Below are 17,549 nucleotides of genomic sequence, written 5' to 3' on the forward strand. Positions count from 1 at the left end.
CGCAATGGGAGCATGAGCCATCCACGAAAGCCACCTCAGCGTGCTTCATGCCCAGGCACGAGAGGCAGCGATCGTGACCATCACCCAGCGCCAGGTAACGACCGCATCCAGAATGCCCGGGTGATACGTTGTCTATAGCAAGACCCACATCATCTTTACAAAGACATAATGTCAAGTTTGCCAAGCAATGTCGTCTTTAAAAAGACACACCCGACATTGCTCTTTTAGGGGAAAAAGCTGTTTTAGCGTGCTGAGGCGCACAGGGGAGATGATCATCTGCAACACAAACAGGGGGTACTGCAGCCTGATGTGTGCAACCCACTCGACACGGGAAACCACCACCGCTGAAGTGCCGTACCGCCAACACGAAGAGCTCTCCAAGAGCGCGCTGAACTCGTTCAGTCTTCTTCTCTCAGTAGAGTAGTCAGGAGCAGAACGATGTGATCGCTCGGCTCCGAAGCGAAAAGCTGAATATGCGCTGCATCTGCTGCCTACTTATACTCACGCTGTGATCAACAGCAGCTGGATGCAATAATCGCATGCCAATGTGCATTGGCTCGTTTAGTTTACACTCAAAGTAGATTGGTCCCTCTAAGCGAGATCCCAATTTCGTCGGTCATCCGACGTGACGTCGGGAGTTACCGACTGAAAGGGAACTGCACAATTTAGAGTAAACAGAAAAAAACACGCATGCACACACACAGAACTTTACCATAAAACACACAAGAATCATGTTACATACTGAACTTAAATAAAAATAACAGTAAAAATAAATAAATAATAATAATTAATTAATTAAATTCTATACTGATATAATGTCAATATACCAATGTACTATAATGTACTCTATTTTTACAGTTATAATATAATGACAACCACCGTAAAAAAAACAGAGGGTAATAAAAAAAATATTTTTTGCATAATTTTTTTTCATGATAAGATGTAGGATAAAACCCTAAATAAATAAAAAGCCACACAGTTAGTTCTGGGAAGGTTTTATGGTTTTTCCACTGTAAATTATAAGATGACTTGTTGTTTTTCACTTCCAAAACATAACATTAATTGTCCCTTTAGATCAACTACATACTGTTGTTCACTGTATATAGTATGGAAATTACTTATAATAAATTACCAGGTTTTTACCACTAAAATATTTACCATTCAAATTTTTACTGAAATGTAGCATCAGTAGGTAGGGAATGACCAGCTGACTGTAAATTATCCTGTTCAGTACACTCACCAAAAAACAAACACATGGACATGGAAATTATTTTATAATATTATTAGCGGTATATTGAAACATCTGCTAAGAAGAAACAAATAGTGCATTACAACATACAAGACAATCAACCTACTCTCTTAAAAATAAAGGTGCTTCAAAAGGTTCTTCAAGCGATGCCATAGAAGAACCATTTTTGGTTCCACAACGAACCATTCTGTCAAAGGTTCTTTAAAGAACCATCTCTTTTATACATTTTTGTAATCTGAAGAACCTTCTTTCGCCACAAAAAAACCTTTTGTGAAACAGAAAGGTTCTTCAGTTGTTAAAAGTTCTTTATGGAACCATTTAGACAAAAAGGTTCTTCTGTGGCATCGTGAAGCACCTTTATTTTTAAGAGTGTAGGAACAATATTACAGGTCAATTACTGAGATGCAAACGGGCAGAAATTGTGTGTACACTCTTAAAAATAAAGGTACTTCACGATGCCATAGAAGAACCTTTTTCGTCTAAATGGTTCCACAAAGAACCTTTAACATCTGACGGATCTTTTTGTTTCACAAAAGGTTTTTTTGTGGTGAAAGTAGGTTCTTCAGATTATAAAAGAAAGAGATGGTTCTTTTAAGAACCTTTGACAGAATGGTTCTTTGTGGAACCAAAATGGTTCTTCTATGGCATCGCTGTGAAGAACCTTTTAAGCACCTTTATTTTTAAGAGTGTAACATCTTCCAATAAGGCCGATCGTTACATACAGTGACAGTGTCACATGTGTTACTATAAAATGATGCAAAATGTAAAATTTTGTTTAAAAAAAATTCTAGCTGGTATAAATGTTCTCAATTCATCCACTATATTAGCAGGTGTAGTAATAGAATTAACAAATCTGTGCAATGTTTGTTTAAATGTTTATATTCTGGCTTCTTTCTCTCATTCCCATAAAAAAAGATTTGGGTTTCAACATTTAAGTACATGGAAAATAAAACTAAACATACCTAATTATATGTTGTCACCCCCAGCAGCTATAAACTAAAAGTCTTGACTTCAGAAGAGGAGCATTGATGAATATTCTGGTGTACTCATCCTGCACTCTTCATCAAACCAGAGAACTGAGTGTCAAGTTGGGCAAGTTGACTTGCCCGCTGAGCCGAGGAAATGTAGGGCTAATGAGCAGAAAACAATTATCCCATCGTAACGTGCCATTAAGCAAAGATCCCGACCTGGGGTAATGACGCATACCGGATCAGTCATGTTGCCGGACACCATCCTGACTTTGTCAGGTGAGGCAAAGTTCGCGCAGTGATGCTGTACATAATCAAAATTATGGAGACTACATATCTCACGACGACTCACAAATGATACTCACTAAAAGGGCTACAGAAACTCTTAGTTATTTGTGTGTGGGGAGTGAACATTCACAACAGGTTCTCAGAACCGCTTAATTTGGCTAATGGTCTTTATGGTGCATTTTTCATTAAGCATATTTGCCATGTTGGTTTTATGAATAATATATTTCACACTACATTGATTAAGTGGGGTTTTTAATAGAAGTGAAATTAGCTAGATGAGTTTGCAAGTAAATTGCACTTGTTTTGCTTTGAAAGCTTGAGGTGATGTAGAAGTCACTTTTAATCATCTGTTCATTTTCTGATTGCTCTGATAATGCATAGTTAACTTTGCATTTGCTTAGGAGATCAGACGATTAATAATAGACATGCTTGGTCTTCTGCCAAGATTGCATTACTGAATCATAATATTACTGTCATGTCTGATATTGGGGAAGTTTTTTTTCTGCGGAAATACAATATTGCAATGTATATGATTGCCTGTATGGTAATCAATGGTACCTATGACATCCTGATTTTTATCCTCAACATCATAAAATGAGTAGTCAGTGCTGGGTAGATTACTTACAAAAAGAAGTCCATTATTAATTACAAATTACATAATGGAAATTGTAGTTAGTAATGTAATCTATTGGAATACACATTATTCTAACTACTTTTAGATTACTTTTGACCTAACTCATAAGATAATATTCTCCTATCGTTGTTATCAACATCATGAAGTGCATTAAGTGCATCAAACTGGGGTTCCTGAAAGAATTGTGAGGTGATGAAAAGCTACTGTAATTAATAAAATCACAAAAACTTTAATTTTTTTCCCATTCTCTGTGTAATTATATTCTCCTGACTACCAGCTGTTGTGTGCAATTCCATAAAACTGGAAAACTTTTTGAATAGGATTTTTTAGAGAGGAAATTAAGAGAATTAGTGCAAATCAATACATTATGAATAATTTACTGCCATTGTGTAAACAGTATGTAACCCACAGATGAAAATTCTTGTCATCATTTACTCATCCTTGTGTTGTTTCGAACCTATATGACTTTCTTTCTTCCTCTGAACACAAAATAGGACGTTTTTGAATGGTGCTGCTCTTTTCCATACAATGAAAGTCTGTGAATAGATGCTGTCAAGGTCCAGAAACTACAAAAAGCACCCCAAAACACTCATGCACCCAAGTCTTCTGAAGTCATACGATAGCTCTGTGTGAGAAAGTACACTGAAATTCAAATAATTTCTCACTGAAAAGTTTCTCATCTGCTGCTGCTCTCGTGAAATCTTGTGTTTGCATAATTAATAAATTAATTAATAAAACATGACAAGTTACATCTCCATTTGTGGTATACAAAATAAGGAAAGTCACAGAGGGTAAATAATGCCATAATTTTAATTTTTTGAGCAAATATTCGAGGCACCTTTTTTATATGACCATCTACTTTAATGTAATTTTGGTCCTTACAGGCTTCTCCACATAAGGCTCACCTTCTGTCTACAGAATCCTCAGCAGAGACGAGGACGGACAGTGCAGTGTGTCCTCCACTCCAAAGACGAAGAGCGTCTCTCAGAAGCCCTGTACGCAGCAGAGCGGAATGTGTAATGCTCTAAAGAGCACAATGACAAACAAAGGGTGTGAACGATTAATCCACTTAGTTTTGCTGCGTGTGTGTTTCTATGATTACAAAGATGGGTCGAATTTAATTAGCCAAGTGATTTTTCACTGGAATACGATGCACTGCACGTGTACAAACACTTAGAGTTGTAAGTTGTCAAGCTAACACTTGAGAGCAGGGCTACAACTAGTTATTTTCTTTAAATAATCATGTAATCTCTTTTTATTATTCTAAAATGCTTTGTGATAGTTAATTTATTGTCCATTTATTACTATTTTTATTACATTTATTTATGCTTTCTTTCTTGATTACATGCCAAATTATCACCTTTGAACAATGTTCAACAAAGTACACTGTACAAAAGAAAAGAAAAGAAAAGAAACGAAAAAAAGAATGTACTGCTTTTGAAAGAAGTGCTTACCAAGACTGCATTTATTTAATCAAAGTTACAGTAGCAACAACAATATTGTGGAAATATTATTAAAATTTAAAATAACTGTTTTCAACATTAATATATTTTAAAATGTAATGTATTCATTTGATGGCACAGCTTGATTTTTTAGCAGCCATCACATGATTATCCAACAATCATTTTAAATTGCTCATTTGGTACTCAAGAGACATTTCTTATTATTATTACCAATGTTGACAACAGTTGTGCTGTTTAATGTTGTGTATGCATGTATGTATTTATTTATTTATTATATGATGCATTTATGTTAAATAAAAGTCTTTTGTAACATTATTTTATCAGTTTAATATGTCCTTACTGAATTAATAAATATTAATAAAAAACAAAAACGTTTGAATAATCGAGTATATGTTGTGAGCAATAATGGTTAAATACATAAGTTGCAATAATATATCATTTTAATAGTATGCTGTATAATTGCAATATAAAGCAAACACTGGCATAGGCTAAAGTTACTGCTCATAAAATATAATGCAACACCTATAGAAATATTGCTATTTAAAGTTATTAAAAACCTACATTTGATGTTTAATAGTGACTGCACTCCCTTTCTGATGTGCTGTTTGATTGACAGGCATCATTATTATTATTATTTTTTAATTAGTGGTTGAAGTCTCACTTGACATTTTTTAAGATGTCATTCCATTTCTACAGGTTATCAAAAAAATATTTTTATAGATTAAATCATGCAACAAAATACCCACAAATCGCACAAAACAGTGGCCATGTGCCTCATCTGTCTCTTTTATTGCCAGTCTCTGAAGTCCACTCAGTTAGTGCATTTTTAGCGCACTGGCAGTCCATATCTTGATTGCCTGTGACATTGAGCACGTGAATGTTTGTGTGTGTATGCGTGTGAGGATGTTTGGGGGGTGGGGGGTCAGTCTGCCAGGGCCTTTGGGCGACATATCGCCATCTGGGAGGTATGACCCTGGAACTGCGAGGTTTCCGTGGAAACTGGCTGTAATAGAATCATGGCTGGGGTGCAGCAGAGGGCAGAAAGAGTAAGAAAATGGGTAGAGTCAGAGAATGAGCGACAGAGAGAGCGAGAGAGGGGGTTGCTGTCAAGTGCCCTGTTTGGAGCAGCAGGATTAAGCCTGGCACGAAGGGAAGCACATTCAAGGTCAACTAAGAAACAGCAAAAAAAAATAAAAATTGTGAGAAGCATGAGTTTGGTATTTTATATTCACTCATTGTAGCTGGTTTGCTCATGTTGATATTTATGGACTTCCGTTGACTTATGAGCTGTTCTTTTTAATGAATCACTCAAAAAGACACAAATCAGTCTCAAACTCTTGAGTTGTCAGTGTGAATCAGTCTAATGACTCACTGACTGAATCAGAGAACTGTTATTGTGTATCCACATCGCTCACAAACAGATAGTTCATCAAAAAATGAAAATTCTGGCATTCTTTACTTCTCTTATGAACATGCCAAATACAGTTAGAACGGAAGTCAAGGTTCACAGTGAATAATGATTGCTTTACATCATAGGGCTTCAGAAAACTTGGAATTTAGTGCAATACTCATACAAACTACTTTTATGGTGTTTTTGTATCTTTTTAAAGCTAGAAATCCTTGCTTTCCATTCTTTGTAGCTGCATGGAAATAAGCGAACAGCACAAATCTTTAAAACCCACCATTTGTGTTCTACAGAAGACATTTTTTGGGGTTAACTACTCATTGAAATCATTGTAATTACTGGTGAATGTTCATACATTAATGTTTGAACAGAGTTTACTCATAAAAAAGGTAATTTATAAAAAAAGAAAAATGTTTCACCAAAATATAGGCCTCCTTTTATATGTATATAGCTATGTCCAATTATTCTTAAATTACTGAAAGAATCATTAACAAAATCATTAAGGAACTCCAGTGGATTTGTAACATTCATCCCTAATGGAGAGTTCAAAAGACTGAAAAAGTGAGAGACGCAAAGAAAAAGCAAGAGAAGCAGGTGCAACTTTGTTGAATATACATACAGACGCTAATGAAGTGGATACAACAAATATATCACAGATATTTTGCACACTAGACTTTTCACATCAGCTAATGACTCAGGTGTGCTTGAGACTAGCTGTCTGCAATAAGCCCACACTTCGTACAATTCCCTACAAGACAAGACTGCAGCAGCACACAAGGGAAATGTTACACACTAATGCAATTCGTGATATAATTTTAACTCGTAATTCTTTATTATCTAGCATGCAGTCACTCCATAAGAACAGCAGAGGGTGTAGCAGCAGAAAGACATTGCTGCTTATCTCATTTGGTTTTAGGCAGCCAATCTGCCCAAAGGCTTTATAGCAAACAATAGATGTCATGTTGCGCCTTAGGGATGGTGATTCTTCAAGGGAAATAAAAACAACCACACACACACACACTCTAGACAGCATTAGGTTTTCAGTGCTTTCATTAACAAAAAATGACTGATATAATTGATGATTCGCCACTGGACACAGATAGTGTAATGCATTTCAAACAACAGCAATTTCAGACCATGCAGCTACATTGTCATCGGAAAGAAATTTAGTAATTGCGGCATCCTGACTACAGAAGTCAGATGAGTAATCAATACATGCTGGGCAGTAGGTGATGAAACAGTGAGAGCGAGCACTCAGGTGTTGGTCGGTTTTAAAGAGCTCTATAGAGTCAGCAAAAGGGAAGCTATTAAAACCACTGAAGGCCTGTGAGGGAATATCATCACATCAGAATCTAGTACAAATCTACTTTTCTCTGCTGCAATAAAAGGTCCTGGGAGTTTATTTATAAATATAAAATTATCTAAAATTATATATGCACTCAACATCAATGAGTTATTAGCATGCACGCTCAGGTTTGCGCATGTGTGTTAACTTACAAACTCTGCCGTAGCTCTGCTGTGTCTCTGGATGTTCCCAGCGATTGAAGGTTTTTCTCTAGTGTTACCACTGAAAAAGACAGACAGAAATTGCTTTGTTTTTAATTTTGTCACTTTCCCCTTACAACTTACAACTCATGCCATGCTTAATGGCTCTCTATCGAGTTCTGAATATTTGGAGGCTTTTTAAACTCACCGTTAGCATTGATCTGGAAGATGTTAGAGGAGGTTTCCTGGAAAACATCTTGCAGCTCTGAAGGACTGACTTGCGTAGCTGTAGAGGGAAAACAAGGATTGATATTTGACAATTTTATTTAAATTGTGAGCACATCCTTAAAAGATGATGGTTGTCATTTATTTGATGTTAAAATATTACACTGCCAATTTATTCTAAGCCAGTGATGTTAAAACAAATAGTAGACACAACCTTGATTAGATGAAGAACATTCAAAACTGCTGTGACCACACAATAGTTAAATTCATTATTAATGTTAACCACTTAAATGTATTATAAATAATAAATGTCACATTGCTTGCAAACAGCCTAAAGGCTTATAACAAATTTACTTTGTGAAGAAAAGTTAATTGTGACTATTAATAGATTAGATGAATTATTGAAAAATTACACTACTAGTTTATACTTTTAGTTCTTTTGAACTTTCTAGTCAAAAAATAATCCTGTGGAGAAAATAAAGTTTTCACTGTTTCCATGAAAATATTAAGCAGCAAAACTGTTTTTGATGTTGATATGATGTGATGCTACAAACTGGAGTAGTAATGCTGAAAACTCAGCTTGTCCGTCACAGGAATACATTCAATTTTAAAATATATTAAAATAGAACACAGTTATTTTAAATTGTAATATTATTTCAAACGTTACCTGTATTATTACAGTTTTTTTTTTTTTTCTAATAAATTGGTGAACAAAATATTTACTTCTTTCAAATAACATAAGAAATCATGACATCTTACCAATCCCATATTTTTGGTAGAATATTTATGCATTTATTTATTGATGTATTATAAATAGGATACATTAATTAATTTATTTATTTAAACTCTTACCTTTGGTAAAAATCACTATTATTACATAGTGCTTTGACTATGAGTATGATTATAGTTTCTCTTTATTTAGCTGGCACATCCTACTCATGGGGGTCTCCATATTTCTGCTAAGTGAAGCCAAACAAAGCAGAATCAAAAACACACCAGGTTTCTGGGCAGCAGCTAGGCCTAAACAGACTGAGTCGTGAGCCACCCAAATGGGCGTGTGGGCGCAGTCATTTTCTTCATCAAAAGCATGTATCATGCTCACCTTGATAAGAACAGGTAATCATTAAGAGCTCTTAATCAAAATCCACTGCACAACCTCTGTATCAAAGTACAACCCACTGGCCCTGCGCACATGCACACAAATATGTCGTCTCTCAGCTTTTGTCTACCTCTGCCCTCAAAATGACTGTAATTGACGTGCTGTTTTTCACAATTCTTCATCTGTGCTCTAATGCACTTGCTCTTGAGAGGGGAAAATCACAGGCAATCTTTTGAACAGATGCATATTCAACTCTGAGAGAGGGTTTGGACTTGTTACAGGGGATGCAGATAAAGACAGAAAGGAGGAGGAAAGGGAAGAGCAGCAAATATTGCTGTCCATGATTCTTGTTGGTCCACTGAAGCATTATTGCGGCACCCAAAATAACTCCTCAATGATTTTTGTTGGTAACACTTTCTATGAAGCCCGTATTTATAATACATTATAAGGGTATTCTTAAGGCATTATAATGGATGCATAATTCATTATAAAAAACCTTATAATATGTTGTATCATCTCATGAATATTCATAAGAACAGTATAATATATTATAATATTTACTTATTTGTGGTTATAGCTTTTAAGAGTATGATGATTTATAACACAATGAACACGTTGCATCCACTTTTACAATGGATTATATTTCTCATAGTTATAATGTATTATAAGTCTCATATCTTGCCATTTTTCTTATGCTACTTTACTTAAAGCGGTCAAAGACCCCTTATAAGTAGTAATAATAATAATACATTTTTTTTTCTCTCAAACAGCCATAAGCTCAGATATCAGATCAGATGAATGTGTAATATGACACATTTACTTTGAACTATTTTTATTGTAATATCAGTTTGATTATTTTGATGGTACCCTTTAAACAGCTGTTGATAAGTGACTCTGCAACTACATATCAACTAGCGGTCATTAGAGTATTAGTATGTCTGCTACTGTAAATATATGCTAACACTTTATTTTGATGGTCAACCAACAGATAAACTGACATTAAGGGTCTTTGCAAGTACGTCAACTTATTCTACCATACTAGATTCTACCATTCTTGAGCATACTAATACTCTAATGAGAGTTAGTTGGCATGTAGTTGCAAAGTTGCTTATAGTCGATTGATTAAGGGGACCATCAAAATAAAATGTAACCATATAAAACATTGCATTATGTTGATAGTATACGTTTTTTTATAATGCATTATGCATTCATTATAATGCCTTAAGAACGCCCTTATAATGTATTATAAATGAGGGCTTCATAGAAAGTGTTACCAATGTAACCATATAAAACATTGCATTTTTTTCAGTTGGAGTATAAAGCTCACATCAGTTCATTAACATTAGCTCCACAGGAAACCCTCAAATAACACTCAACATCTAACCACTCACAAGCTGGAGTAAGATACTGTGCAGATCTTAAATAAACAAGGTCAATATATGATACAGTCCCATTATTCTGTAAATGAAGTAGATTTAATATGGTGTTCATTGTGTTATAAATAATCATACTCTTAAACTTATAACCACAAATACGTAAGTATTATGATGTATTATAACTGTTGTTATGCTTATTCATGAGTTGATATAACATATTATAAGTTTTTTTTATAATGCATTATGAATTAATTATAATGCCTTAAGAATACCCTTATAATGTATTATAAATACGGGCTTCATAGAAAGTATTACCTTTTTTTTTCTTTACAAATAAGGTAGAGAGACTTGAGGAAGAACAAAGAACTCATGGATGCTGCTCAGGAGGATGCTAGAGGGAGACGAAACCCTCATTTATCTCTACAGTCATGCTTCAGCTATCATTAAAGCAGAGTGAAAACTGAGATTGAAGAGTATTAGGAAAACATAACTTTAAATTTAGCATTATATCACTTGCTCAAGCAATGGATCCTCTGCCGTGAATGGGTGCCGTCAGAATGAGAGTTCAAACTTCACAGTAATCAACATGTAATCCATACAAATTCGGTCTATCAGTTAACATCTTGTGAAAATGAAATGAGTGTTTGTAATAAAAAAATCCAACAAGAAGGCGTTTTAACTTTAAGCCACTGATTGTGGCCAAAATAAAGTTCATAATCATAATAATGCTCAGATAAGACGAAGAAGTGATGATGTGCGCTACCGGCGCCTATTTTGTACTAGTCGCGACGGTAGTGACGTCATGGCTGTCGCCGGCCAAACAAGTTGGTGTTTTTTCAATGTAGGCTTCAGACACGGGTCACGACGAGGCGTTCCCCCCATAGCGACCCCTAGAGGACGCAGTGTCTCGTTCCCCTCAGGGAACCATGGTTACATAAGTAACCCGAGACGTTTTCTGTTGTCTTCAAACCAAAAATCAAAATCTACCAACACATTTATTAAACTCTGTTTTGAGATGTTTTCATGGGCTTGTAACTGGTGTTTGATCTGTGCATATTTCTCTCCTGATTCACATGAGACAACTTTTTCACTGGAGAAAGTGAAACTGGATTTTTTTCACTTTTTAGCTGAAACAGCCGTTTGGAATTTAAAAATGATTTGTTTCTTACAATCACACAGGTTTTTGCTTCACAATATGTTAATTGATGGACTGGAGTCATGTGGATTATTGTGATGTTTTTATCAGCTGTTTGAACTCTCATTCTGACAGCACCCATTCACTGCAGAGGATCCACTGGTGAGCAAGATGTAATGCTAAATTTCCAAATTATTTCCAGATCTGTTCCAATAAAGAAACAAACTCATCTACATTATGGATTGCCTGAGGGCGAGTAATTTTTTCAGCAAATTTTCATTTTTAGGTGAACTTTTCCTTGTCATAGTAAACCAAAGCCCCAGTACAGGACACGTTGATGACTGTACAGCTGACTTGTATAGGCAACATCAATAAACATTGATCATCACTGAAATGTTCTCAATGCTAAAACATGATAAATTATGTTATTAACCAGTTCAAGAGCAAGGAAATGGGGATCCATGTGACATAGTTTAACATGAGCAGATTAAAAATAAATATATATATATATTTTTGGTGTGTATTTTACATGACAGCGAGAAGCGTGTGACATTATCAATTTGACTGCTTCCAGTCAGATGTATTTGTGTTTATGTGTGTGTGTGTGTGTGTGTGTGCGTGCAGTACAAAGGCGATAAGCTGTTCTCAGTGGATCATTTTTCAGGGAAACAACCTTTTGTGCCCTTACTGTTATCTCCACTGGCCTCCAGCTATGTGCACAACTCTCATACTCTCTCCTCCATCACTGTGATAGATGGATGTTCCATATTCATTCCACTCTGCATTGAGCAGTATCCCTTCATATACAGTAGGTGTGGGCTAAGAAGTGGGAAACACAAGGTCACTACTTCCTGTGCGCATTTGAGAAGACCCAGCAGGATTCGCTCTCAACCTTTCATGAGACCTAGATTCAGCTAAACTCCCATCACACACACACTTTCTGCGTTGGAATCTCTGACATTTTTTTTCTATCACCATATGGTGCTGTCTGTCTATTTGCTATTTGTTTTGTGTCTGTGCCACAGTCAATGATCATGTTGTTCCATCTAATCTGAAACTAGAACACCTCACAATTTAAATACAGGAAAATAAGAACACAAAACTATTACTAAAAAAGTAACTCATTCAATGCTATGTGGAAAATGAAGATATTAAATAAAACCATACAGATTTTTTTACACTTCAATATAAAGCCAATAACATACATATATATATATATATATGTATATGTATTTGTATATGTATATATATATATATATATATATATATATATATATATATATATATATATATATATATATATATATATATATATATATATATATATATATATATATATATATATATATATATATATATATATATATATATATATATATATATATATATATGTATATGTATTTGTATATGTATACACATGTATGTATTCTGTTAGAGCAGCAGAAATAGAATTAATGAATGAATGAATGATATACTGCTGTATAAAAAATATAGTTTTTTAAAAAAAGTTTTATATTAATGTAAAAGTTATCAATTTCTTTTAAAAAAATAAAATAATCTTACTGGTCCCAAACTTTTGAACGGCAGTGTATCTTGAGTTATGTTCAGTTTTTTTTTTAGCACTTTGGCAAATAAGCCAATAACATACATATATATATATGTATATATGTATATGTATTTGTATATGTATACACATGTATGTATATGTATATGTATTTGTATATGTATATATATATATATATATATATATACATAGATATATATACATATGCAATTCAGTCAGATTTACTAAACAAAATGCACTGTTAATGTGCCTGTCACACATTACTGTGTGTAATTTGCATTAAGGCTGACAGATGTCTTTTTCAAACAATGGATGAGTAGTTAATTTCATCATGTTATATTTCTGCATAAAAGCCTATATTGCAAAAGATTGTGTTGACAAATAGGTTAAGCACATTTTCTGCTGTATTCAGCACTTGTAGCTATGTTTCTGCTACACAACACCTCAGTGAATTCAGGACAGGTGCTACTTAAGATGTTTTCCATATTTCTGGATTTAAATTTTATTTTAACTTTATACTATAAAATATTATAGACTATAGACTTGAAAATTTCCAATTTAACGTGCAGTTAGATTGTACAGCATTCCAAATGTAAACAACCATTGATAGGGTCATTGTAATATGTGCATATTTAATTGTGATCCATTATTAGGTTGTTTTTTTTGTTTTTGTTTTTTTTAATAAATAGTGCACACTCAACAGAAAACAAGACGTAATGGAAATTAGGAGAGCTCAGAAAGTACATTTTAGGATTTGAGAGTAGGAGCCTCTGGAAATAAACAGAGACAAAATGCTTTGGAAAAACAAAACCACAAAGCACTTTCTCTAGTCCGGGGTGAGAAAATTGTTCTTAAATATCTGGGACACAGGACAAATTAACTTCTGCCCTTTCTGAATTGTTCGGCAAGGCTGCAAATGCAGATTCTGCAGGGTGTCCAATTATACTCTCAAATCAGGAAATGACTTAATCAAAAGCTTTCTCCTTGTTATGCATGAGGTCAGCATGTGGCTCTCTCTCTCACACACACACACAATCGGAAAAACGCAAATTCAAACACTAGAACGCAATCCCATGTATTGCCTGGGAGCTGTAACAGAGGGTAAAAAAGCTGAGATGCGCCTAGAGATGGGTTTACAGGCCAGAGATGGCTGTCAGACGATATGTGTAATACAGTGTGAGACAGGTCCTTATCCCCGCAGTGCAAGCACCAGGCCTGACGCACAATGACTCACTAAGGAATGCAATGCATGTGTGAGTGCTTCAAGCACTGACATGATAGTTTTAGTCAAAAAATGCTGAAATCATAATTCAGTTTTTATCTGTCTATTATTATAAAGCATCATGAAGTGATGAACCATTACATGACTTTCTTAAATACTAGATTCTGAATTCCCAATCATGGCATGGAACAGTATAGTTTCTATAAATTTGAGAATTGTCTATAGCAATATCACTTTTATGTCTGTTAGAGCAGCAGAAATAGAATTAATGAATGAATGAATGATATACTGCTGTATAAAAAATATAGTTTTTAAAAAAAAGTTTTATATTAATGTAAAAGTTATCAATTTCTTTAAAAAAAAAAAAATAATCTTACTGGTCCCAAACTTTTGAACGGCAGTGTATCTTGAGTTATGTTCAGTTTTTTGTTTTAGCACTTTGGCAAATAGTTAAGTTTTTTTTTTAAGCACAGGCTTTTAAACATTTTTTTACATTTAACTTAAAACTAGAACACTTGCCCACTGGGGCAAGAACAAAAAAAAATCATAATAATTCAATATATATTTTCTGAAAATGTCTTAATACCTTGCTACTCGAGTAAATTTATGGTGTTTTAAGGATGGAGAAGTCAAATACACTGATTAAGGAAATTATTTTTTCCCCAGAGTAAAAAGGCTCCATGCACACTACAGAATGTTTTAGTACTGCAAAATATGCTCAGTTTAGTTCGCTTTTTCAAAATACTTGGAACCCAAGCCTGAAGTGCACTGCTTATTGCACGCATGTTTACTTGCTGTCATCAACACTAGAAGTCACTGTGTGTTTTAGGTTGCGAGCACAGCATGAGCAGCTTCAGTGAGTGCATTAGTAGGTTCTGGCAGTGCTTTGCACCCTCCTTTGAGTCTTCTTCTGCAAATACACACACACTTGTACAAATTAATGTGAATGTGCTTTCCAAGCATTTGAGACCTTTTTTGTGAAGACAAATCCATAATGTACCCAATTAGGTTTGGTTTATTCAGCTTGGACACAAACCCAAGGACAGTCATTTTGCTCATTTTACAAGAGAAAGAGAAAAAACAAGGCTCAAGTATGTTAATGGGTATTTAACACATAATGTTTGACATTTCCAGTCTTTCTCAGCACTTAACTTGTCGCTAAACGTTATGAAATCTGCTCTCATTACACTGATGTAATCTCACAATCCATACTGAAATGTACTAAAAGACCCCCACCTCCCCAAGCCCACCAATTACAACGCAATCAAGACATTGACGCACGGCGTGGCCTTTCTAGGTAATCATGGAATGCTTGATTACTTCTGTGAGCGAAAGGACCTTTACTCCTTAGTCAATTTGCTTTTCACATTTTGTCTCGGTAACATACAATATGGTTACAGACAATAATAATGGTTTACATGAAATTGCACTCGGAGAAGAGGGTTGCAATTCTGAGAATGAGACAAAAGTGCAGTAATTGAACTTATATGTGAAACCCAGACTCACAATGCCAAAGATCCCTGAAAAAGGGATCTTACAAACACACCCAGGCATGGCATAGTACAGGCAAACAATCAGGCCTTGTTTTGTAGCTGTATGTGCGTGTGTGGTGTCACGCTGTTTGTTCCACTTCTCTGAACGAATCACGACACCTGAGCTAATTTCTTCCTTCTGTTTGGATCGTTGCAGCGTGGACAGAGAGCACGCCCCGGGTTTGGCCACTCATGGCGGCTGTGCGGTACCTGCTGGTGTTTCAGTGTCCCTTCATTAGTCTTTCCACCCCGCAAACCTCCCTAATGAACACAGCAGAGGCTGAAGCCTTATCCAGACACCGACTAACCACATGCGCTGGGTTCTACTCAGACGGTCGTCTTATGACAAGAGCCTTTTTCCTGTGTGCTGTGAGGGAGGAGGGAGACAACAGTGCAGTTAACCATTACTGAAAAGAAAAGAAAAAAAAATCACATGGTGAGTACCATGACAGGAGCAGATATGGTCAGGCTGTGCTGTGACAGCGCCTGCAGGTAGGCAGGAATGATTGAAGGAAGGAAGGACAATGAAAATAAAGTGAGAATGGGATGGCAGAAAGGAAGAAACAGTGATGGCAGGAAAGAAAGAAAGAAAGAAAGAAAGAAAGAAAGAAAGAAAGAAAACTAAAATGTGATTGCAGAAAGACAATGAAAAGAAGGAGAAGAAAATAAAGTGAGAGAGGAAGGAACTGATGGTAGAAAGAAGGAAAAAGGAATAAGCAAATGTGACCCTGGACCACAAACCAGTCTTAAGTCGCTGGGGTATATTTGTAGCAATAGCCAAAAATACATTGTATGTGTTAGAATTATTGAATTGGTTTTGTGGTCCAGGGTCACAAATAAGAAAAGAAGCAAGAAAAGGATGTTTCCACGTGGGAAGGAAGTCTTGATGGAGTGATGGTAGAAAGACAGAGGAAAGGAAGGAAGGAAAGAAGGATGCAAGCAAGGAAGGAAGAAAGACATAGGAAGGGGAAAAGGAAGGAAGGAAGGAAGAAAACAAACAAAGCAGCAGATGAAGAGAAAACAGGAGAGGGCATTGGTGCTGCTTAGCTGGAAGAGACTGAAGACAGACAGGAGGAGGAGAAGGAGAACGACAGCGGTAAACGGAGTGACACAGAAAGATTGAGCGTTAGAGGAAGAGAGAGAACAGCAGAGAAATGCATATGCTGCTGGAGGGGAGTTAAAAGGTTTGGCAGGGGAGAGGTGGGGAAAGATTAGCTCGACTGACAACTCCATTAGAGACTTAACCCCGGCTTTGATCATCGCCTGAGCCCCTCTTCAGCCGGCCCGATGCAGGAGCCCAAACACAGCAAAGCTGACAACCTCCTGAACGCAGGTCTGCCTGTGATCAAAGCCCTGTCTCTTACAGCTCAAGCTGCCTCGCTCTCTCGCTGTTGTCTTGTGGGAGTGGCAGCAGACGAGCGCTCAGACTGAGAGAGAGATCTCACAATGTGTGATTTACCGAGGTCACACTGTGTGAAAAAAAGACGCTATTTGCTTTTGCATGTTTTGATTGTGAGAGGTTCTGTGAGAGGAAGAGGTTGTTTTCCTTTCTTAAGATGTTCTCTTACATTTGTCACAGCCCTTTCTCCTGCACGGCTCTGATAAAAACATAAACTCTACTTAACAAAAACACAGCCAACAAAAGGCACATGCTGTTAGACTGGCATTTCAGCTGCTCACTTTCGTACCAATGTGTTCCTGTAAAACATATTGTATTCATGCAAATTAATTAATGTGAACTGAATATGTCACTTAAATTCACATGTATGACACAGTCCGTGATGCATGCCATTATCTGTATTACACAACAACCACAGGAAAGCGTAGTGTGCAACAGTTTTTCTTGCTTTTAAGTAGCTACATACACGCATATATATATATATATATATATATATATATATATA

At 35.7% G+C, this 17,549-nt stretch overlaps 1 protein-coding gene across 1 annotated transcript in view; it reads right to left on the reverse strand.

Moving 5' to 3' along the window:
* LOC107588472 (t-SNARE domain-containing protein 1-like) overlaps positions 1–17,549 on the reverse strand; it is a 68,278-nt gene that overhangs the window by 11,740 nt on the left and 38,989 nt on the right. Inside the window, exons 3-4 of the mRNA XM_016276573.1 lie at positions 7,701–7,778; positions 7,505–7,574 (exon numbers count right to left, since the gene is read on the reverse strand). Of these exons, the coding sequence (XP_016132059.1) occupies positions 7,505–7,574; positions 7,701–7,778 (148 nt within the window). The remainder of the gene's footprint in view (positions 1–7,504; positions 7,575–7,700; positions 7,779–17,549) is intronic.

This window comes from Sinocyclocheilus grahami, unplaced genomic scaffold (genome assembly GCF_001515645.1).
Source record: "Sinocyclocheilus grahami isolate Dianchi unplaced genomic scaffold, SAMN03320097.WGS_v1.1 scaffold104.1, whole genome shotgun sequence".
Classification (NCBI taxonomy): domain Eukaryota; kingdom Metazoa; phylum Chordata; class Actinopteri; order Cypriniformes; family Cyprinidae; genus Sinocyclocheilus; species Sinocyclocheilus grahami.